At 39.4% G+C, this 25,071-nt stretch overlaps 1 protein-coding gene across 1 annotated transcript in view; it reads right to left on the bottom strand.

The window, feature by feature from the left end:
* FKTN (fukutin) overlaps positions 1 to 12,144 on the bottom strand; it is a 76,583-nt gene extending 64,439 nt beyond the window's left edge. The window contains 2 exon segments of the mRNA XM_081790930.1: positions 6,815 to 7,002; positions 12,014 to 12,144. Coding sequence (XP_081647056.1) covers positions 6,815 to 6,919 — 105 coding nt within the window. The 5' untranslated portion in view covers positions 6,920 to 7,002; positions 12,014 to 12,144.
* Positions 12,145 to 25,071: the final 12,927 nt, after the last annotated feature.

Below are 25,071 nucleotides of genomic sequence, written 5' to 3'. Positions count from 1 at the left end.
GTCCATTGAGGTCAGCTCCCCGAGACGCAGACTATTAAAGACAAGATCTGGAAGGGCAAACAGAGACTATCTACCATACCATGGTAAGAAATCTGTATCTTACTCCATAGGTATGCTATGCAGAGAATAACTTGATCAGATATTTTAAAAAAATAACTGGGACAGCTGTACAGAGAGGATTACAAAAGCTAGAGACTAAAGAAGAGTTCTTAAACTATAACTAGTAAAGTAGGCAGAACAAGGTTTATGAGATGTGCTTTAAAGAAGTAACATATTGTCATTTGCTTATATGTCTCTTTATATGTTTCTTAACTTCTCTCCTCTTCAACCCCAAATTTCCCCAGTTTCTGACTTCCTAGACAGCAAGGATTACACTTGACTCTCATTTCATCTCATAGCCTAGTACTGTACTTGGGCACATAGTAAGTACTCAACAAACATTTGACAAATAGATGACCAAATGTTCTAAAAGAAATGCTATATCAAAACAAGCGGTTTTTCTTTTTAAAGGCTAAAGATATTCCTATAGGATTGAGTAAAAATGTAAATGAAATGAATAAATAAATGGAAAGATGGAATCAGATGCCGAAAAGGAGGGGTAGAAAAGGTCTTGTGGCTATTGAACACCACTGATAAATGAGTTAAAATAAGGGATATGTCATTAAAGAGAAAGTATTTAGCATATAGGAGGTGAAGATTTAAGGAAAAATCCTTTCATTTTTTGAAAGAATATCCAACAATCCATTTCTTACAGAAACCAAAAAACAATTATTTTTTTTTTAAGTTTATTCATTTTGAGAGTGACAGAAAGAGTGAGTGGGAGAGGGGCAGAGGGAGACGGAGAGAGAGAATCCCAAGCAGGCTCTGCACTGCACTGTCAGCATGGAGCCCGATGTGGGGCTCAAAATCACGAAACATGAGACCATGAACTGAGCCGAAGTTGGACACCTAACTGACTAAGCCACCCAGGTGCCCCCAAAAACAGAATTCTTAATCCAGCATGATCATTAATCATGCCTACAGAGAATCAAACAGTAATACTTACAAAAACTGTTTGAGTTTTCAATAATTGATCTTTTTCAATTGTTTATAAATTTGTAATCTTAAGGATCAGAAACACTAACCATGGTAAATTCACCAACACTCCAGGCAGATTCCCCTTTTGCATCTCAGTGCCTTTCCTTATAGTAGATGCACTGCTCTCTTACTTACTCCCAAGTCACTGAAGTTCTTAGTGCATAGGACTCATAAATACAATCTGACACAGTGGGAAAACTTTGCTTATTAATTAGCCAAACTGCTTGGCCAGAAAACCTATAGAGTGTAAAGTCTGGGGATAAATAGAAATATTTTTTAAATATCCCTCAATTCTAATGGAAGAAATTCTTTCATATTCTCCTGAACAATGGTGGTCATGGGGGCGGGGGATGTGGGGGAAAGGATCGGAAGAAGGGAACAATAGCATTTATCAAAGTTTACACACTAGGTCAGATTATCAGATAGAATATTCTTCCTCCAGCAATGATCCGCACATTATCATTCAGAATATAAGGGAACTAGCCAGTAGTCAAAGGAGAGTTTTTAAAAATCATGATTCTTAGATGATTATAGCAAGCAACTGACCAACTCAAAAATTTCAAAAACCTTTGTTGCCATGATCTAAATGGCTACAAGATTAATTTCCATTTCTAATAATGGCATATGAAATTGTTCACTGTGAGTAACTATTGCCAAACTTGAAATCCAAACTCCCCTTCCAACTCCCTCCTGACCTTCTAACCAAACACACTTTGCAGCTCACTGCTCAGCCATAAGACAGACAGACAGTTCCAGGAGCTCAACAAGCTGGCCAAATTTGCCCGCGGGCAGGACTAGTTGGACCACAGAGGGGATCACCCCCTGTGCCCAGCAGCCACTCCGTATAAGCCCTTCTGGGCCTGGGTACTTCAGATCTTTGGTCTTACGCCACTCCCCACCATCTTGTCCTGCCCCAGCCTTAAGGACAGCCAGCTCAGGGGATCAGGCTTTTGGCAGTGGGCAGAGAGTAGAGGGAAGAGGCTTTTTTAAAGAGAAATGACTGTCTTTTGACACTTTCCTTTAAAAGAGTAAGCACTTCCTGTTCTTCCAACTTCAGGTTCACCTCCTATTAGGAGGTTGCTGGTGGGAGCCAGAGTAGGGACAAACGCTCCTTTGTCCCTCCTCCTCCTCTGTGCCAGTGCCACTTGGAGGCTTCTTGTCTTTTCTGTTTTGACTCCTTCCCCATTCAGTGCCGAGTGTGTGTGTGCATGTGTGTACACATAAATATAGTCATAAGGGGCAAAAAAGTACATACAATGCAAAGTAAGATATCCTAGCACAGAACCCGGTAAGGGGCTTTCTAGGTAGTAAGAGTAGCTGAATACTGCAGGCACTGAGTGCTGCTTATGGTTCTAAGTCAAGGACATTACTAAGGTTTGGTTTACCCAGTGCTTTATACAAACACAGTTCATGGGCTTTGTCTTCCTTCCACTGAGGCAGCAATATTTTATAATTTTCTATTGTGATTCAAAATGAGCCATCTTATCTATCTCGTATCTTATCAATGTTACGGTATTTTGTTTGAACATACTTGTATTTACATGTGCGACTAGCTCTATGAGTGAGGACACAAGTTTTGGGACCTGAATTTGGCAATCTTCAGCAAGAAGCTTAACATATCTGGGCTCCAGATAACTCATTTATGAAAAAAATGATCAATGAGAAACCTGTAATAATTAAATCCAATTTTATTTATGAGGCAGCAACGTAAACCTTGAAAGGACTAGAATGTGTGCACTATTCATAGCTACCATTTGCTGAGCACCTACCATATATCAAACACTGAGATGCATTACATACATTATCTCAACCAGTAAAGCTGCAGTAGCCCCATTTAAAGAAACTGAGGCTTAAAGAAGTTAAGTGACTTGCTGTTAAGACTGAGAACAAACTGAGGGTTGATGGGGGGTGGGAGGGAGGGGAGGGTGGGTGATGGGTATTGAGGAGGGCACCTTTTGGGATGAGCACTGGGTGTTGTATGGAAACCAATTTGACAGTAAGTTTCATATATTAAATAAAAAAAAAAAAAAAAAAGAAACCCAATGTACTAATTACTATTTGCTAAATAGATTTTTTCATAAGAAAAAAAAAAAAAAAAAGACAAACAACCAAATAAGGAGTCAAACTCAGGATTATCTAGGCCCCAAACTTAAGAATTAATGCTGTTGCCACTTCTACCAAATTATGAGTTCCTTGAGAGTAGGACCTGTGTTCCATTTATCTCTGTATTCCTGCAAAGTGCCCTGTATATAACATGTAATCAATAAATACAGATTGAATGAGCACACATAATTATAATCAGATTGTCTAGGTTGGTGCAGTAAAAAAAAAAAACAAAAAAAAAAAAACAATGAACAACTGACATTCTATAGGGGGTCCTAGAGATACCCTTTGTGATGTAAACTGCCAGCCAATTGCTTGAAAGGTGGAGCTCACAGAAATTGCTCACAAGGTCATCACACAAGAGTTTGTATTTCAAAGGCCTGTAAGAGTTTGTATTTCAAAGATCTAGAGGGTTGTTCTAGAATCTGAAGAGTCAACTCCACCCATCTATGGAGTTTTAGCTGACCCAATAGATATACAAATTCCTTATCTTCAATGCTATCAAATAACTGGATTATTCAGACCTCATTTGGGAGATCATAGAAAGGCTAAACTTGTCTAACCAGCTAGGGCCAAAAGGAATTCTGTGGTGAGGCCCTAGAAATGGTCAAAAGTAGGCCTCCTTCACTGTGGGTGGGAATGAAAACTGGTATAGCCACTCTGGAAAACAGTGTGGAGGTTTCTCAAAAAGTTAAAAATAGAGCTACCCTATAACCCAGCAATTACACTACTAGGTATTTATCCAAAGGATACAAAAATACTGATTCCAAGGGGCAGATGTACCCCAATGTTTATAGCAGCACTATCAACAACAGCCAAATTATGAAAAGAGCCCAAATACCCACTGACTGATGAATGAAGATATATATGTATATACACACACACACACACACACACACACACACACACACACACATACACACAATGGAATATAATATCAAAAAGAATGAAATCTTGCCATTTGCAACAAGGTAGATGGAACTATGCTAAATGAAATAAGCCCATCAGAGAAAGACAAATACCATATGATTTCACTCATATGTGGAATTTAAGAAACAAAACAGATGAACATGGGGAAAGGAAGGAAAAATAAAATACGATAAAAACAGAGAGGGATGCAAACCATAAGAAACTCTTAACTATAGAGAACAAACTGAGAGCTTCTGGAGGGGAGGTGGAAAGAGGGATGGGCTAAATGGGTGATGGGCATTAAGGAGGGCACTTGGGAGGCGCCTGGGTGGCTCAGCTGGTTAAGCATCCGACTTCGGTTCAGGTCATGATCTCGAGGTTAGTGGGTTCAAGCCCCGCATCAGGCTCTGTGCTGACAGCTCAGAGCCTGGAGACTGTTTCAGATTCTGTGTCTCCCTCTCTCTCTCTGACCCTCCCCTGCTCATGCTTTTCTCTCTCTGTCTCAAAAATCAATAAACGTTAAAAAAAGAAATTTTTTTTTAAATTAAAAAAAAAAAAAGGAGGGCACTTGGGATGAGCTCTAGGCATTCTATGTAACTGATGAATCACTAAATTCTACTCCTAAAACCAATACTATACTATAACTAGGAAAAAAATATGCCTCCTTAACTCCAAGATATCAATAACCTTTCTTCCCTAACCTATGATAAATATTAGAGTATTCTCCTGAAGAGCCTGAAAAGATTTGTAGTCCTCAACATTTACTACTGCAGGCATTTACTACTAGAAGTAGGCTGTGATCACAGATAAAACCAACTTTTCATTCTTGCCCTAGCTTTAACACACAATCTCAGTGTCTTTCTGAATTGCCTGAAAGTTCAAACATGACCTAAATCATGTTTGTTTGTTTTTTTAATGTTTTATTTATTTTATTTATCCCACACATGCAGGAAGGGGCAGAGAGAGGGGGAGACAGAGGATCCGAAGCGGGCTCTGTACTGACAGCAGAGAGCCTGATGCTGGGCTTGAACCCACAAACTGTAAGATCATGACCTGAGCTGAAGTCGGATGCTTAACCTACTGAGCCCCCCAGGCGTCCTTAAAATCATGGTTTTTATGCTGATGCTGCTGATGTGTAAGTTAGTGCTGATCAAGGTTACCATTCTCCATTCTTCTGCTAATAAATCAAACAACTTTAACTGAACTAGAAATCATTTTGTGTGAATTTTCTGTCTAAGGATATCCCACAATTGAGAACACTGAACAAATGAGAAATGCAATTCAGATATAATCAGTAAGCAAAGTTTACAGAATTCTGAATTCTTTTCCTATGTTATAAGAAACTATACTAGAATACTCGAGATCCATCCGTATTCCCCTGAAGTTTAAGTGAGATCTTGAAGTTTAATAAAAAGCTGAAAGTTAAACATTTTCCTCAACAAAATCGAAAAAATTTTAAAAGTTGGGAGCTTTTAAATAATAACGTCTATTATTCTAACTATACTTACTATTTTTAAATAAAGCATTTTTTTTCTGGCTGGGATAGAGAAACTAATTGTATTCCTTATAGACAGCATTTTATCTTCACACTAATAACATACTGGAAGCATCTATACTTCCACTAGCATCTGTCCCCAACAAATTATAAAAATATGGAAGAAAAAAAAACATTTCTCATTGTTTCTATCACCTTGTCAAAATGCTTAGCAAACAGTGACTTTTAAATAAATTTTTTGAATGAGTACTGGGTATTATATGTAAGTGATCAATCACTAAATTCTACTCCTGAAACCAGGATTACACTATATGAAGATAATAATAATAGCTCATATTTACTGATCTCTTTATGACATGCACTGTTCCAAATGCTTTATGTGTATTAATTCATTTAAGCCTCACAAGTCTACGAGCTGGTATCTTTATGGTCCCTATTTTGTAGATGAGAAAACAGCGTTTAGAAGTAATTTACCCAAGATCCCACAGTTAATAAGCAGCATAAATGAGGTTTAATCCTAAAGTAGAGTTTCTGCTTTTTACAACTAAAGCTACACGGCATTTGGGGCATCTGAGTGGCTCAGGTGGTTAAGTGTCTAGCTCGTGATCTCAGCCCAGGTCTTGATCCCAGGGTCATGAGTTCAAGCCCAGCATTGGGCTCCACTCTGGGTGTGTAGCCTACTTAAAAACATACAAAGAGCTACAATGCATTCCAGGGGAAAGGGTCAAAATAGTAGTTATTTGTAGAAACGTCACATATAATTAAGATGGGATTTTAAGTTAATGGAGGAATTCAATAAGTGATATTGGGACAAATGGTCAACCATTTGGGAAAAACTTTAAAGTCAGAGATCTAATTCATACCTCATACTAAATTAAATTCTATTTAGTTAAAAAAAATTAAACATAAATAGTACTTGATGAAAATACAGGTGAATACTTCCACAATCTTTGGCTACTTATGACACAACACTAGATGCCCTAAGGAAGAAAGATCTTGACAGGTTTTCTACTTAGAAATCTTTTCTACCTAGAAATTAAATACAAATGTACTGGGGGTGGGGGGTGGGGGTTATACTATGAATATAAAGTTAAAAGACAAATTAATAAACCAGGAAAAATGTTTGAAATATATATGATAAAGGTGTAACATCCTTAAAACTATGCACAGCATCTAAAGAAAGACAACACCATCAGAAAAATATATAGATAGGAACACAAAAAAAATTACCTTTGCTGATATATAGTGTTTGTAGTAGTATAATTGAAACAGCAGAAATGCAGAACTTGTCAAAGTTAAAAGCGCCAAAATCACGTTCTTGTTGATTCTACTCATTAGTCTGTGGTGCTCACTTGGTTGTCCTTTGAGAGTAACCCAGTTGGTGTCATCTTTTTTGGATAAGAAGATAATCTTGTTTTCTGTAAACAAAAAAGGTATTTCTAAAGAGACAAAAACTTATTTTTACTTTTTCACCTTTAATAACTAGCAACAGAACAAAGAAAAAGTTACCTAAAGTTCCATAGCACATTCTTTGAATTGCTAACTTTCTCTCCTGAAGAAATAATCAGATATGAGACCAAACATGACAAAAACAAAAATATTTACCATGGAATTCTACAAATAACAACCGCAAATAACAAACATAAATGGGATATGTAAAAAACCTGACGTATACAGGGTTGGGGGCTTCTCCTACAGAGTTTCTGATTCAGTAGATCTGGGATGGGGCTTATGAATTTGCATTTCTGACAAGTTGGCAGGCTCTGCTGATACTACTGACCTTACTAAGAACCAATTCCACAGAGGAAACTGAGAAAAGGTTTGGTCACGAAACATCATCTGTATGATAGCTTTTTGTTGTTTTTGTGTGATCTAGGATGTGGCCAGTTTTTATAAATATGCCATACATGTTTTCAGTTCTTTGCAAATATAAAGAAAGTGTAAAGATAAAAAGTTTTGTTCTTTCATCTTTGGTTGCATCTGATTATTTCTTTAGGATAAGAAATTTAATATAGTTCTACTTCTTTGTATCTCCTCTGCACTGATTTTGATTAAACATATTACATTTAATTTTTCAAGTGTTTATCTTTATTCCTGTACATAGACTAACACCTCTATTACTTGATCCTAAACTTTTAAAAAAAATTTTTAATGTTTATTTTTGAGAGAGAGAGAGAGAGAGAGAGAGAGAGAGAGAGAGAGAAGAGGGGCAGAGAGAGAGGGAGACACAAAATCCGAAGCAGGCTCCAGGTTCTGAGCTGTCAACACAGAGCCCGACGTGGGACTTGAACTCACGAACTGTGAGATCATGACTTGAACCACCTGGGTGCCCCTTGATGTCTCAACTTTCTACGATTTTGTTCTCCAGCTGAAAAATAAAGGGAAATCAGCAAATTTATACCTACCCTCCTGCTTTCTCTATTCATCTACTGGATAACTGATATTCATCTTGTTACAGTTTATCAAAAAGAACTTATAAACACTATTTACCTTGAGTTCTCGCATTGTTCAAAAACACTTATCAACTCATAGTTGTGCTGAGGTCACACTTTCTTTCCCCCTGACAACTTGTAGATTTTATACAATAATGCTATAATACTAAATATCCCCTGACAATATCTGATCCTTCCCCTAGCACTCCCCTTTAAATTTTTTCAATTAAAAAGTTGACCCTTTCAGGGGCCCCTGGGTGGCCCAGTCGGTTGAGTGTCTGACTTCAGCTCAGGTCATGATCTCGCAGTCCATGGGTTCGAGCCCCGCATCGGGATCTGTGCTGACATCTCAGAGCCTGGAGCCTGCTTTGGATTCTGTGTCTCCCTTTCTCTCTGCCCTCTCCAGCTTGTGCTCGGTCTCTGTCTCTCTCTCTCAAAAATAAATAAACATTAAAAAAAATTTTTTTTTTAAGTTGACCCTTTTAATGTGATGAGCAGAGAATGCATTCCTTACCTCTGAAACCAATTTTTTTCAAAACTAGGTGATGTAATGATGTTGATGAATGTACAGCTGACCCGTGAACATGGGTTTGAATTGCCTGGGTCCACTTATACGTGGATTCTTTACAGTATGTACTATAAATGTATTTTCTCTTCCTTAGGATTTTTTTCTTACAATTTTCTTAATATTTTCTTTTCTCTAGGTTACCTTATTGTAAAAATATAGTATATAACACATATAATATACAAAATATGTGTTAATTGACTGTTTATGTTATCAGTAAGGTCAACAGTAGGCCATTTGTAGTCAAGTTTCTGAGGCGTCTGTAACATACTGATTTTCAACTGCGTGAGGAGGCTGGTGTCCCTAATCCCCACACTGTTCAAGGGTTAATTTATACTAGCTTTTCTTCATCATGTGTCCTTCCAATCTGTAGAACCAAGATTTCTTTTTTTAGTGGGAAGTTTAAGTTATATGTTTGAATATTCTTCTGTTCTAATGTTGAATTCTCTTATTTCCAGAACACACACCTGAGCATGTTTCATCTCCTCTCATTCCCATTTCACTTCGTTCAACTTCCAAAAGCTTGTTGTCCTGCCCTTTACTGACTTTTCAACAATGTTAATTCTCCTTTTTGCTTCCCATATGGCCTTTTATTTCTCTGATTTTATTTTTCTTTCTTTCTTGAGCTCTGCCAGTATATGGTTTATCATATACTGTTGTCTTACTATTTCTTCCTAGCTAATTAACTTTGTCTATTATTTTAAATAAGTGATTATTTCGGGGCACATGGGTGGCTCAGTCAGTTAAGCATCTGACTTCAGCTCAGGTCATGATCTCACTGTTCATGAGTTCGAGCCCCACATCGGGCGCTGTGCTAACAGCTCAGACCCTGGAGCCTGCTTCAGATTCTGTCTCTCTCTGCCCCTCCCCGACTCGTACTCTCTCTCAAAAATAAATAAACATTAAAAAAAAATTAAAGAAGTGACTGTTTCATTAAATTTGTTAGGCCAATACAGTTTTCTCATGGGTTCTTTGTCACTTGTTTTTCCCTGTTTCTTTTTTCCTTTTCTCTTGTAGCATTTTTGAGGAGATAACTGTGCTCATTTCCTTTTTCTTATTTACCTGTGAATGATGTGAACTCTACTCAGATCAGTTATTTGCAAGAGGCCTGTGGAAGGAAGAAACAGGCTGTGCTCTGGACTAGAAGGTAGTCTCTAATATACAAGAAAGCATTTTATGACACAGTGTTTTGTGCATGTGTGTGTGTGAGAGAAAGACAAAGACAATGTGTCTGAGAACAAGTGAGAGAAAGTCGTTTAGCCGTTACTCCTTGCCTCACCAAGAAAGTGATTCCTGTAAAGATGGGGTCTCTCTGTATGTTTTCTTATGTCCTCTTCCTTTCCTGCTAGTTCATGCTGCCAAACAATCCAAGGAAGCTCTTACTGCCTTCCTATGCATCCTGTTGCTACTGGAAACAGAAGATCTCTCCCTGACTGCACTGCCAGCTCTATCTGAGATCTCTTCCCGACAGCATCCTCTTTCAATCTCTTCCTGCTTACAGGAACCTTTCTCAAATATTTTGATTTGGGTTATAGGATTCCTGGTCTCACCAAAGATGTAATCTCTGTCTCTCAATCTCCTTGTTGTTTCAGGGTAATTTCAGACAGAAGGGGGTACAAATGCCTATACTCTGCTATCTTAAAAACTAAAAGTCTTGGTTTCGAGTTTTAAAACAACACAAATGAGCTTCCAGAGCTGAAGACTACATGAAGCAAGCACTATATTATATAAAGTCAACAAACTACTTAAGAGAAATGATACTAACAGTATATGAATAATTCACTTGATTTACAGATGATGTATACAGCAAAAATAACTGAATAAGTCATAATCATGTTGTCTCCTAAAAAATGAAAACTAGCAACATACATAAAATAACATTGATGATGGTATTAGTTTTTGCTGTCAGCTAAAAGCTGCTAAAACAAATACTCTGATAAGGGCAGCTAACAAGATAATAAGAAGAATGTCCTTTGTTTTCAATATTTCAGCTCAGTTTCTTGTGGTTCTAGTAAATAGTACACCAGCATATTGTCTACTGATTCCTATGTAATTTTCTAAAGTGGCACTGAGAGTGCACCATCACTTAGCCTCTTCTGTGCCTGAATTCATAAAGAGAAAGAAAGCATAAAAGGCCTATGTAAACCACGACAGAAACATAAAGACCAAATTAATATCTTGTTCTCTCTTTGGACATGTCTATAATCTACAATTAATTTTTACATGAAATAAACCTCCACAACATATCATCAATCACTTAACTCTACTGTTATTATCAGGATGACATCTAATTAACTTTATTTCATTATTTTCTATAAATGCCAAGGCAATTCAATTGCAAAGGAGGAGTGTTAGCCTGTCAAAACATTCTTCTTTGCTAGCACGATCTTTAAAATGAAAAATGCAGGAGCGGCCTGCATGGCTCAGTCGGTTGAGCATCCAACTCTTGATTTCAGCTCAGGTCATGACCTCATGGTTCATGGCTCAGCATGGAGCCTGCTTGGGATTCTCTCTCTTCCTCCCTCTCTGCCCCTCCTTGGCTCCTGCACATGTGCATGCACATTCTCTCTTAAAAAAAAAAAAAAAAAGACTTTAAAATGAAAAATGTGGTACTTAAAAAAAGAGTGGCTTACTGATTTTTACCTCTCAAATATGTCTGGCATCAACTCCCTCTTCTTTCTTCACCATCAATCTAATTTAGACTCTAATTGTCCTCATTTTACCTGGAGCCCCCATCTCTACTTTCTACCTAGCCATAATCTCACCTTTACAGTGACAGATATATCAAGTTGCTGAGATATGATTCAAGTTATGCCATGATAAAATTTCTTCAATGGCTCCCCACCACCTACAAACAAAGTTCAAATTCCATGCAATGGCCTTCTAGAGGCAAATTCCATAGGCTTCTTCCACTTCACACACTTTATGATTTTTGCCCAAGAATTCCTGGAATACATACCACACTTTCCTGTGTCTGCTTTTGCTCATTCCCTCGTGTGAAATGTTTTCCCCCATTTCTATAAAACCAGCCCTACACCTCTTTTCATAACTCCTCTCAAGTAACCATCGTACAAAGTCTATCACGCTCTTCTGAGTCACAATTAGTTTCTCCTACCTCCAAACTCCTAGTTTTACCTTCCTGCAAGGAACATTTATTGCCTATCTTAACAGCATAGATGCTGCAAAAATGCTAAGCACTGGGATACAATGATAAATAAGGTACAGTTTCCTATTTTCTAAGACTTTAAAGATGAGTATAAGTTTCCCAAAGAAGAATGGTGGGGTTGATGGGGATGGAAGGTGTGATATGCCTAAAGAACAGCATGGGGAATGTTTTCCAAAATGCACAGGCCCCATTCCTTACCACCCCCACATCAATTAAAAACCACGCTCAAGGGGCACCTGGGTGGCTCAGCTGGTTAAGCGTCTGACTTCGGCTCAGGTCATGATCTCATGGTTCGTGAGTTCGAGCCCCGCATCAGGGTCTGTGCCGCTGGCTCGGAGCCTGGAGCCTGCTTCGGATTCTGTGTCTCCATCTCTCCCTGCCCCTCCCCTGCTCTCTCTCTCTCTCTCTCTCTCTCTCTCTCTCAAAAATAAATAAAAATACATTAAAAAAATAAAAAAAAAAAAAAACCCACTGCTCCAGTTTGTGATAGACTTTCTCAGAGACAAACATGGAGGAAATGTATATAGTGTAACCGCCATGAAGGAGTAAGCACAAGTGACTATGGGAGCACAAGGAGAGGCAAGTAACACTAACACTTTTACTACTTTGCATTTTGAATTATACCTATTGGTACGTACGAATCACTTCCCTAGCAGCCTAAAACTGACTGAATTAATATCAAGAAGTAACATGTGTGCTAAGTATACTCAAATACATGGCACAGTGCTCAAGAGCACACAAATCATTTTTTAAAGTTTTTATTTTAAAAAGTTCTCTGTCCTGCAGGAACTTTTATGATAAAGCAAAATCTGAAATATGAAAAAGTGATTTTTTTTCAGAATTGAAAACTCATACTTTTTCCACCTCCTGAACAATAAACATTTAAAAATAACATAGAGAGAAATATGGCATAGAACCAAAATAAAAATATTTTTTGTGTATACATTTCTTTTTACATGGGGCATTTTAGCTATCATAATAAAAGTTCTGGGAGGATAGGTAATGTATTTTCTTACTTAGGTAAAGCTTTCTAAAGAAGGCAGTATATCATTTCTAATGGAAAAGAGAAGGAGTATTGCACAGATAATAAGTTAAAATGAGGGGAGGGGTGCCTGGCTGGCTTAGTCGGTAGAGCTGAGGGTCTTGATCTCAGAGTTGTGAGTTCAAGCCCCATGTTGGTGGTAGAGTTTACTTACATTAAAATAAATAAATAAATAAATAAATAAATAAATAAATAAGTAAAATGGGGCAGGGGGAATAAAGGAAAAAAAGACAGCAAATGTTTTCAGAAAAATACATAATGCAGACACTAAGGGAGTTATGAGGTTTCAGTAAACCAAGTATCTTTAAGTTCTAATGAAAACATGAAGTTAATATAAGTGTGGTATATTGCAGCACAGAATTCGTCTCAGATGACATGGAAGCCTGCCGTAACTAGTGCCATAAACTAAGATTTGGCAACGAAGAAGAAAGGATTGGGTAGATCTGCTTCCCAAATGAGCCTTTAATGGCTTATGGGTGTCAGAGCCATCAATCCTCTTGGTCTTTGGGCCTGGGATAGCCAGAGCCCAAGACTGGTCACCTCCAGCCAACAATAAACACATTTGTATCCTTTATTATCAATTCCACTATGTGTCAAGATATGAAAAAGGTTGGAAAAAATTGGTGGTAGATCAAAGCCATACACAAAGGTGACAGAAAAATGGGAAGTTCAAGACAGTTCTAAGGTTCTCTCTACAAGCCAAGAGCAGCATTTCATACTCTTTTGGCTTCCCATTTGCCCCTTTCACATCATTCATTCTTTGAAGGTAATGGCAATGAAAGACTTTGGCACCTGGGCTTACCTGACATCCCATGACAACACCACCACTCTTTTTGAAAATCATCTGGGTTAGGGATGTTTGAAAGGATGTCTAACCGCCTAACTTTTTTATTCCACTTTCCCCTACTCCTGCCTTCTGGATCACCTCTCTTGACATCAGAGGCCCTCCAACAAGAAATGACCAGCCCTGATAACTAATTTAGGTTCATAAGATGTAGCCCCTCAATGCTGCTAGGTCCCAACTTATTCAGGGACATTAGAGAGAAAGAGAGAGGCATGGGTGGTATAAATTAGACAGAACTGAGATTCAAATGTGGCTTGCACTGCAAAATAAAACAGGAGGCTAACCGACAGAGAAGAGGGTAGTGTAATTAGGCAAAGGCATGATTACAGAGATGAGGCAACATTTTAGAAAGCATAAAGAGAAAATGCTTCTGTAAATGTATTCAAGACGAAGGCATGAAAAAATCAACATCCAGCTGCTAGAAGCAAAAAAAAGTCCTGGTAGATGCTATCCATCTTCCCTAAATACTGCCCATCCTTCATGTTGTTCATTTCCTTTCCTTTTACAGCTAACTTCTGGAGAGTTATCAGTAGCCTGGAAGTTAAAATTAGACTGCAAGGTGTTAAGAATTCTCTTTATCTGCTTATCACTCATTCACTTCTTAACCCTTTGCAATATAACCTCTACCTCAACATGTTGACACCTGATATAAATTTTTTTTTTCTCCATTTGATGCTCCAGAAAGTTGCAAATATATAGTGAGTGACTCCTTACAGAATGACTATGGAGTGATGAGGTGTTGGGAAAGAGTGTCTGGTAACCTAGATAAGAAAGGCTAGCCAAGAAAGGAAGTAAAGATAGGGGGGGACTGATATTACAAGGGCAAAGGAAAAGGGTGAAGGAAGTGGTGTTGTCTCAGATGCCTATGATTCTCTGCTGGATATAAAATCCAGATGTTAGTTCCATTTACATTCTCCTGCTCTTAATCATTTTTTTGAGACAGAGAATGAGAGGGAGGGGCAGAGAAAGGAGACAAAGGATCCGAAGTGGGCTCAGCGCTGACAGCGGCAAGCCTGACGTGGGGCTCGAACTCATGAACCATGAAATCATGACCTGAGCTGAAGTCAGCTGCTCAACCAACTGAGCCACCCAGGTGCACCAATCATTTTTTTGGAGAGTGAGAGAGTGAGTGAGTGAGCAAGGGAGAAGGGCAGAGGTAAAAAGAGAGAGAATCTTAAGCAGGCTCCCTGCTCAGCACAGAGTCCGACATGGGACTCAACCCCATGACCCTGGGATCATGACAGCCAAAATCAAGAGTCAGATGCTCAGCTGACTGAGCCACCCAGGCACCCCTGCTCTTAATCATTTTATTAGTTATACTTCCCATAATATGCTGGATTACTTATAAATATTCCAGCTGACTGCTGCCAGGTCTTCTTGAACATTCCACTAGCACCTAAAGCAAGTAACTGTCCACCTTCACACCAGATCTCTTCCATGACTTGACCATCTATTCTTGTTAATAGTATCCCTATTTCTCAATGATTTATGTTCAAAACAGTTTCTGTGGTCCTAACTCTCTATCTAATGAGTCAACAAACTGTATATCCTTCTCAGTGCTTCTAAAAGCTATCATTTCTTTTCCATTTTCCATCTGCAGTATAGTTAGCCTAATTTAACGGCCTTCTTACCTCTGCCTACATGAATGAGTGTCCTACTACCAGGCTTTCCTCAAAATATCCATCTTAGGGGTAAACGTCAAATTACTTCTAACATACCTCTTGGTGTCACTTCCTTTGCTTTCAGACCTTCTATGGCTCATTTCGTACTATTCTTTTATATGAATCCACTGGTACAGTACCATCTCATCTACATGCCTTCACCTATGCTACTCCTTCTATCTATAATGCTTTCTCCCCCTACCTCCCAGTCCCTCTCACTGCCTACTGAGTAGTTAAGAGTATAGGCTCTTCAAATCCAGCTCTGCCACTTGCAGCCCGTATGGCTTTGGGCAAGTTACTTTATGTCTCTATGTCCCCATCTTTAAAAAGGATCTATAAATTGTACTTAACTCACAAGGTTGTTCTGAGGATTCAACAAATTAATACATGTAAAGCACTGAATAGCATCTAAGAACATCACAGAGTACACAGTAATGCTAGCAAGCATTAATAAGTCATCTTAAAGCCCTATTAATAATTCCCTCTGCTCTCGGACAATTAAAGTCCCCCTCCCTTATGTTCCCACAGCACTGTATATTTGTACTATTTCTGCAGTCAGTCTTAAATTATAGTTCCCAGAGACAGGAGGCTATCTATCATTCATGTTTCTGTATCCCCCAGTATTCCACATTCCAAATTTTTCCACAGTAGAATTTAAGCACAAATTTAGAGTTAAAAAGCAACTTTATACATATGATGGACCTCTGCTGCCCCAGAAGAGTTGTGTGTGGCTAGAAGAGTACAAAGGCATTTGAGATGAGTGACGAATGCAAGCTGCGGCACATGAAGAGTAACAGCCAGAGTTTATGTCACACAGGTCCGTTTGGTTTGCTACTTCATTCATTCATTCTTCCACTAACTTCACAAAAATTGCTGAGCCCTAGGTACTAGACACAGGGCAAGCTGCTAGCAGTTCTCTGTTACAAGACTACAGAGTATAGACAAAAGATTATGGTTACTTCAAAGGCAGTGGAAACGTGGAAGAACCAAGCATTTCTTTTGACCCAGACACTTACATAAGCTATTCTATGGGTTCATTTAAGACCTCCCTTAGTTAGCGTACACATCAGAGTTAAGAACAGTGGTTGTTTTTGGGTTGGGTGGAGTATAGGTATTTTGTTTTTCTATTTATCCTATGGGAGTATCAATTGATTTTCAAATACAAAAAAAAAAAGTAAGTTCAAAAAAAAATTAAAGTCTTTCATTCTATGAGTCAATTAACAAGTACTCATTTACTACAGCTCACACATTATAAGCTTCAATTATATTAATATCTACCCATTTTTTGAGTGACAGAATGGTGTTAAACCCAGTTATTTTTAACTGAGCAAAGTCTTCCCCTCAGAAATGCACGTACTTAATTGCTTGGTTGAGGACATTTGGGTACTGAGCTTAGTAAAACTATAAAGCTAATAGAATCAAACACAGGGCTCAGAATGTATCAAGTACTTGGGATAACACATAAAGTGTAAACATATGCACACATATTAATCTGAATGGACATACGCCGAAAATCAAGAATGGGGTGGGGGGAATTGGGTGATTTTTACATTGTTCCTTATGCTTTTCTATACTGTCCCAATGTTGTTATAATGATCATACGTTATTTTCATAAAAGCAATGAACTAACAAAAACAGATGAGGAGCAGGAGTAGTAGTGGTTTAATAATTGCCATATTTGCTAGACAGGATCTAGATCTTTGCTACTTAAAAGCTTGGTCCTCTGACCTGCAACATCAGCATCATGTTGGAGTTGGTCAAAAATACAGAAAGAGAGGTCCTACCACAGACTGATTTAGAATCTACATTTTAACAAGATCCTCAGGTGACTCATATGTCCATTAAAATTTGAAAAACAGTGACCTACAAAGCTAAGGCCTTTACATGCGGGAATAAGAGGAACAACATCTGCCTTGTTCATTAGTATATCCTTAGCACCCAACAGTAGCTGAAACGCTATTTGTTGAATAAATACGTTAGTGATATTACTTCTGAGTGGACCATTAGAAAGACAGTGGAGATTATATTTATTTGAGTTACTTGTCTTCTGCCAGAGTCCCCAGAAATGGGCGCTTAATATTTGCTGCAAATGCTGTTAAATTACTTCAACAATAATGTCGGCCCCAATGATCTACCATTACTACATGTAATCTTTTATAAAAGAACTCCTTGCTCATTGCTCTGAGAGCCACACGTCTCCTTCAATCATTTTTCTAGCTTCCTATTCATGGGCACATTCTCTACTCTATTACATTCCTCAAAGCAAATTTATTTTAAGATTTTAACTACCACCTCTGAGAGAAAACTTACTATTTAAGTTCCAATCTATGAACTCCATCTGCCTATATTTTAAAGTCTATTTCCTGCACCTCAAATTTAGTTACGTTCAAAATTAACAATTTTATTCGTCATCAACTATCTCCCACCCCCATTTCAGAAGGTAGCTCTTTATTCTCAGATTCATGTTTTATAGGTTTTAGAGGAAAGAGACCACCTCATCCAACAATATTTTACAGAGGACAGGTTCAAGAATTAAATGACAGCCCAAGAGGCTAATTACTAGCAACACCAGAGCTACAATCTGAATCACCTTACTTCCAATACATTATTGCATGCTGGAATTCTGACAGAACTCTTCAGTCTTGTCAATCGCATTTAAATCCACTTTTTAGAAACCCAGGTTCTAAATTATCGATCGCCTAAATCCAAGAAACCAAGTCCTATATATTGCTGACATTTCTCTTATTCCTTTTTCTTCCTTTTCAGAGCACACTGCACTTTCCTTCCACTTGGGGTTCCTTCGGTACCCAGTGCCATCCTTCCCAAGTCCTCTATGCCCTGGAAACCTAAGAGACTCTAAAATAGGAATGCCTCTTCCTGCCTTTTCTATCTTTATCCATGGTGCTTAACAGAGGTGGTTCCTGGTAGGGTCAAACCCTACCTATCCTCAGAGTATACCAGCCTTTTCTATTGGGCTTTCCTCTTTCCCAATTCCTAATGTGCTGCTCCATCGCTCATTTTGGTATCTGTTCATAGGCTGACGTTTATTCTATGGAAACCTATCTTCAAAAATAGAACCTGACATCATGTAGGTCCTCTCTTTATGCTTGAGAAAACCAAGGCCCTGAGAGAAGTGACTTGCCTTATGTTATTTGAGAAACTGGTGATGATGATGAAATCTAAACTCAGTTTTCCTCATTCCAATTCAAAGCTTGTAACAGCCACTTCTACATATATCCAGTCTTTCCCAACATCCCCCAACTGACAGTGCAAACAAAAGGCAGACAGGGGCGCCTGGGTGGCGCAGTCGGTTAAGCGTCCGACTTCAGCCAGGTCACGATCTCGCGGTCCGTGAGTTCGAGCCCCGCGTCAGGCTCTGGGCTGATGGCTCGGAGCCTGGAGCCTGTTTCCGATTCTGTGTCTCCCTCTCTCTCTGCCCCTCCCCCGTTCATGCTCTGTCTCTCTCTGTCCCAAAAATAAATAAAAAATGTTGAAAAAAATTAAAAAAAAAAAAGGCAGACATCAAAGCCAAATGAAACTTTATTGGGCATGGCTAGCTGCGTTCACTCATTATGAAGCACAAAACCGGGGCGCTTCAGTAAATATTTCTCCAAATGAACTAAAAGTTGAACCCACGGGGAAGGCATCAAAAGAGAGTTGGCTAATTAAATCATCCCTCTCTGTAGGGCTGTTGTAGTTCTCCACTGCCCATGGGAGAACACCACACTCACAGAGCATCAAAGTACTTCCCCTCTGAGACCCAACGTTAGCTGCTGCCACATTCCTGGCCTTTCCTTTCCTGTACCCATTGCTCCGGCCACTACCCCAGTAAGCATGCGGTACTGCCAAAACCTGGCAGTTTCCTTCATGCTTCTGCACCCTTGCACACATCGGTCCCACAACCTGCAGCGCTCCGCCCTACCCCTCACCCCCAATGCCTATCGTCTCCCAAATCCTGAGATGGCTCTCACCACCCTGCTCAAACGTCACTACCCCGACCGCAGTCTACGAAGGTTTCGATCGGCCTCCAAAACTGAACCTGTCCCCAGATGCGGATTTCTACTTGCTGACAAGCCTAGGAACGTGGGAAGGACCGCCCTGGCTGTGAACTGGGTATCTTCCCCCGTCCCCCGCCCTCCGCCCTCCGCCCTCCGTCCTCCGCCCTCCACCCGGAGCACGCTCAGCCCATGGCCGGCCCCGACCACTGGGGGGCGGGGGACATCGGTGCCCAGAATGCTGAGGAATGCCCGGTGGCGGCACCCGAGCCACCGGCGATACCAGCCTGAAGGCGCACACCCATCCCCACCGCGACCAAGCGGCGTCTCCGGTACCTTACCTTGCCCAACAGCAGCGGCAACTCCGCTTTACGGCATTCACAGCAACCGCTGCAAAAGGTGCCGTCAAGTGCAAAGCCGTGGCTCTCTGGTTGCTGTGGGAGACGCTCCTGCTGTACTGTCCTGGACCTCAGCGTATCCGCTGCGCCTGCGACTTCACCGCCCGAAGTTTACTGATCCCTGACGATTCTTAGCTTTTGCTATCAGGCCACTTAGCCACAGCCCTTTCGGCGCTTGCCTTCGTAACAACTACAGTAGCGCACCGAGGCGACATAAAATTTAGGAAGTGGAGCAAGAATTGGAGGCACCAGCTGAGCTGTGCTTCTTGAAGCGTGTGAGTTTGGCAGATAAAATATAGAGTGCCAGTTAGATGTGAATTTCAGATAAACAACAAATAGTTGATTTTTTTTTTTTTTTTTTTTTTTTTTTTTTTTTTTTTTTACTGCGTGTGGGCTAAACAGAGGGATTCAGAATAACTCCCTGAATTCTGGTTTGGGTACCATTGGATGAGATGGGGATGTAGTGGGAAATAGCAGCTGTGATTAATATTGCTCGTGAGGTTGAGGTGCACGGCATCCCATCTCCATAGGACTATTACACTCGGGTTTAGGTCTGGAAATATATACGCATACAGTTCCGGCCTAGTTCTTAACTTCACAGTGTAATACAATGAATTGTTAAGGGCCAGAAATGTCAATTTTGACATGAATTTTAAAAACTATACAGCACTAAATAAATTACTGTAATTTTAGGTTCTTTATACAAAATTATCAGTCCATAGTAAAAACTGAAAATACTCCTTTTGTATATTTGAGTTTTCTAAACTTTGTTGTTTGAAACAGTATGTAAAGTTTTTTTTTTTTTTAATGTTTATTTATTTTGAAAGAGAGAGCGTGTGTGAGCAAGCAGGGAAGGGGCAGAAAGAGAGAGGGAGAGAGAGAGAAGCCTAAGCAGGCTCTGCGCCATCAACGTGCAGGGCTCAATTTCACCAACTGTGAGATCATGGCCAAAGTCAAGAGTCCCAGGCTTAACCCACTGAGCCACCCAAATGCCCTGAAAAGTTTTAATTTCTCATTTCCAGTTATAAGTTTCTGGTTTTTCCTTCTAGAACTTTTCTGTGTATATACAAGCTTATTCTGTAAAAGTCCTCTTATTACTTAGAACTAGTTCTGTAGACTTAGAGCTAGTAGTTGGTAGATTAATCGAAAAAGTAGATAACACCCAAAGGAAGGAAGTTATCGAAGATTAAAGGGATTACTGGACACAAGTGCTAACTTGATGGACCTAATATGGGAAATTTTGAGCATCAAAATGAATAACTATCGATTGAGCTAATGAATTGAGCTATCGATTGAAACACTGCAAATATGTAAAAATTCTTCACTTTGTAATTCTTTAAAAATGAAACGCATTAGTCATAATTGAAGGTTTCCAGGGTGATTGGTTGCCAATCACTATTGCAAAACTTGATAAAGGGAAAAACATCAAGTATTTATCCTTTTGGGGCGCCTGGGTGGCTGAGCCGGTTAAGCGTCTGACTTCGGCCCACGTCGTGATCTCATGCTTCGTGAGTTCGAGCCCCACGTCCTCTCTTTGCTGACAGGCTGGAGCCTGGAGCCTGCTTCAGATTCTGTCTCTTTCTTTCTCTCTCTCTCTGTCCCCGCCCCCACTCGTGCTCAGTCTCTCTCTCAAGAACAAATAAACATTAAAAAAAAAGTATTTATCCTTTCTTGCATGAACTGTATGTCAGTGTAACCAAAATCCTAATGAGAATTCTAGCTAATAAATGAATGATAGAACAATCACCATTTTGGTATTCCTAATGAAATAATACAACTAACATTCATCAATAGATGTTAAAACTAAGGTGAAATGTTGCTGGGGACGTTTTAGAATTATTTTTTTGATGGGGAACTTATTAATAGGTGGTTTAGGCTGGCACCACCTGAACCCACCCCAGTGATCAATCTTATGATTGAGTCTGGGACAACCAAAAATCGTGTATTTCACGACAGGATGGAACAGACAACACACAGCAGCACCTGTGAGGGATTCTTGCCTAAAAACCGAACGTGCATTTAATAAAACTCTAGATTTAACAAAGTGTGTAGAGAAGCAATCAGCTAAATTCAGAATGTGCCGTATTCTACAAGATAAATACCCCATTCTCTTCATTAATGGTATTTAAAGAGGGGGGAGGGAAGGAACTACTACAACATCAGAGACTTAAGAGACCTATAAGCAAATGCAGTGTGTAGACCTTGTCTGGATCCTGATGTGAAGAAAGCAACCATAAAAAGACATTTTTGAAACAACTGAAATTTTAATATGGACTGAGCCATTAGATGATATTAAGGAAGTGCTGTTAATTTTCCTAAGAATGTTAGTGGAATGTGGCTGTGTTTAAAAGAGTAAGTCATCATTGATGCATATTGCAGTGCTTATAAGGTGAAATGTTTTAAAACTTTAAAAAAGATGATACAAACATGGCAAAATATTAATAACTGGTAAATCTGTGATGAGCATAAAGGTGTTCATTATGTTTTAAATGTTTGTTTATTTTTGAGGGGGGGGGGGGAAGGGGCAGAGAGAGAGGGAGACACAGAATATGAAGGAGGCTCCAGGCTCTGAGATGTCTGCACAGAGCCTGACGCAGGACTGGAACTCACAAGCCTTGAGATCATGACCTGAGCCAAGTCAGACGCTTAAGCAACTGAGCCACTCAGGCACCCCTAAAAGTGTTCATTATTAATAGACTCTACTTCTCTGTATATTTTAAAAGTCATAATAAAAATTAACAAAAAAAAGGGAAAATTTTTCATCAAGTTCTGAGAAATAAATACTTTTCAAATGCAAAACTAATCTTGTTTCATGTAAACCTGGGGCGGGGGGGGGGGGGGGGGGAGGCAGTTAAAGCAAAGTAATTTCACTGGCCAATCTTTTGATTCCAGCTAAGATCTTTAAAAAAAATTTTTTTAACGTTTATTTATTTTTGAGACAGAGAGAGAGAGAGCATGAACAGGGGAGGGGCAGAGAGAGAGGGAGACACAGAATCTAAAACAGGCTCCAGGCTCTGAGCGGGCAGCACAGAGCCCGACGCGGGGCTCAAACTCACGGACTGAGAGATCATGACCTGAGCCGAAGTCGGCCGTTTAACCGACTGAGCCACCCAGGCGCCCCAGCTAAGATATTTTAAAATATGGATCAACCAATTGTAGTTTCTCACTGTTTCTCTTATAAAAGCCACAGACATACTGTATCACCTACTATTTCTACTTTATTATTTTAAAGTAGACCAGGAACTTAAGTAAAGGAATCTTAACTTTAACAGTCCTAGGTTGGTTTTTTTTGTTTTGTTTTGTTTTGTTTTTGCAATACTCCCCTATCATTTACAATTTTCTTGGACACAACTATCTTGTGACTTTTTTAAAGCTCTTTATAAGTTTCCCTCTACATTCTTTACAATATTTCATACTCGTATTTCATTTTGGCTTATGTCATATTTATATAACTACAATGGCTGCCAGCAGTACAAACAGGTTTGGGAAGAAATAGCTAACTGCAGGTAAACTGGTGGGAGCAGTACTTCTCCCAGCAGTACTAGAGTGGAGCTCAGCTGTAAGCCTTCAGCTGTCAGTATGCTTTTAACTTGGTCAGCCAATCCAGTTGGACAAAGGTTACGAGAATGGGTAAAACAGCCTCTATTATAGGCAAAGATCCATCTTTTAAAAAATCACTCAGATGGGGGATTACACACACACATCGTGGCCCATCCTAATATTGTGGGTCCTGGGGCAAGAGTACAAATGGAGTTTGACATATTTTAAATGTCTGAGTAAAGAATTAACCATATTATATCCTTCTACCCTGGCAAATATTCCTTCTCAAGGAACAGTAATCTAGGATCAAATTTGGAATTCTCAGACATATACTGTAGAGTCAGCATGAGAACTAGGTCTGCCTGTTCTTCCCACAAGGTCCTGGGTCTGTCTTCTTTTACTTCTAGCTTCAGCTTGCCACAAGAGTCCTGATATGCATCATGTACACACCTGTTTGCATATCCAAGGTCCATCCACACTACTCATAAAACTGCCACTCCTTAAGTATAAAGGCATATACTTTATATGAAGATATATATGTGTGTGTGTGTGTGTGTGTGTGTGTATACACACACACACACACACACACACACACACACACCTCTGTAGCACAGTCTGTCTTCAGGATGATTTGGGGAAGAGGTCTGTATCTGTTCTGGAATCAAGCTTTGGGCTGGTCAGGCAGGGAATTCTAGGGCTCTGGCTATCTGGTACACAATGAGTACCATCCAAGTGGGTGCAGTTCCTTGGTTCCTTCAATTTTCCATTCCATGAAGAGGCACAGCAAGTATGAGGATCCGTGCAGGGACCCCTCTTTCCCAAGGCTAAGTGCACACACGCCCTCATGGTGTCATACTATATACACTGCTGGACTTGCTTTTTCTATTTCATAATATCATGAATACCCTTCCACTGATAGCATATTCTGTAACAGGTATATAGGGTTACTTTAGCACCATAATCTAATTATTCTGGTGACCTTGTGCAAAAGGGGCGTAAACATACTACTAGTACCATGCAGTGTAATTGTAAAATAGGATTTAGTAAGGGAAATACTTGGGACAGAAAAGTAGAGTGCAATTTCCCAAGTTCTCATCCCACAGAGATTCGGACAGGCACAGAAGGACTGATATTCCATGGAAAGGACTCTAATTGAGGAAACCAACTCCCACAATGGTCTAGATATTCATAGCATTTACTGGGGAAAGGGCATGCAGAATATATGTAGACAAGTATGTAACAATGGTAGCTTGCCAGTGCAGCAAGTTAAAAAGGGAGACTTCAGAATTGTGGTAGCCCATCCTTTTCTTCAATTAACAGTCGGGTTGCTTGTATTTTGCTCTGGTAATGCTGCAAAGAGTACTGGCTTATTTGTGGGTATGTAAGAGAAATACCTAGAAATGGAATTAACTTTTCAAAGGTATGTGTATTTAAAATCTTGATATTGCTGAACTGTTCTCCACTCCATCTTCTATATGAGGTACTGTTTTCTTACTATCTACATCACACTCCTCTCCCTAGGACTCAAGACTATCCAGTGTCCCTTCATTCTTTTGGTGAAAACGCTTAGTTACAGGAGCTCCAGTCTCATCTAGTCATTGATTGGTTTTCTTTTTTCTCCTAAACTTATTTCAAGTTAGGAAATACTTTTAAAAAGATTTAGATTCTGGCCTCTTTTTGGCTACAATCTGCCAAAATGTAACCCACAATGTGACAAGCTCCAAAGACAGAAAAACTAAGTGCTTGATTTATAGTTCTAGCATGTTTCACCTTCCATTTATAGCTGCACTGTGTAAAATAGCTACTAGGAAGATGTGGCTCTTTACATTTAAATTAATCACAAT

This window comes from Panthera onca, chromosome D4, assembly GCF_046562875.1.
Source record: "Panthera onca isolate mPanOnc1 chromosome D4, mPanOnc1 haplotype 2, whole genome shotgun sequence".
Classification (NCBI taxonomy): domain Eukaryota; kingdom Metazoa; phylum Chordata; class Mammalia; order Carnivora; family Felidae; genus Panthera; species Panthera onca.
The sequence above is the reverse complement of the archived record's forward strand: the minus strand, read 5'-3'. Positions and strand labels throughout refer to the sequence as shown.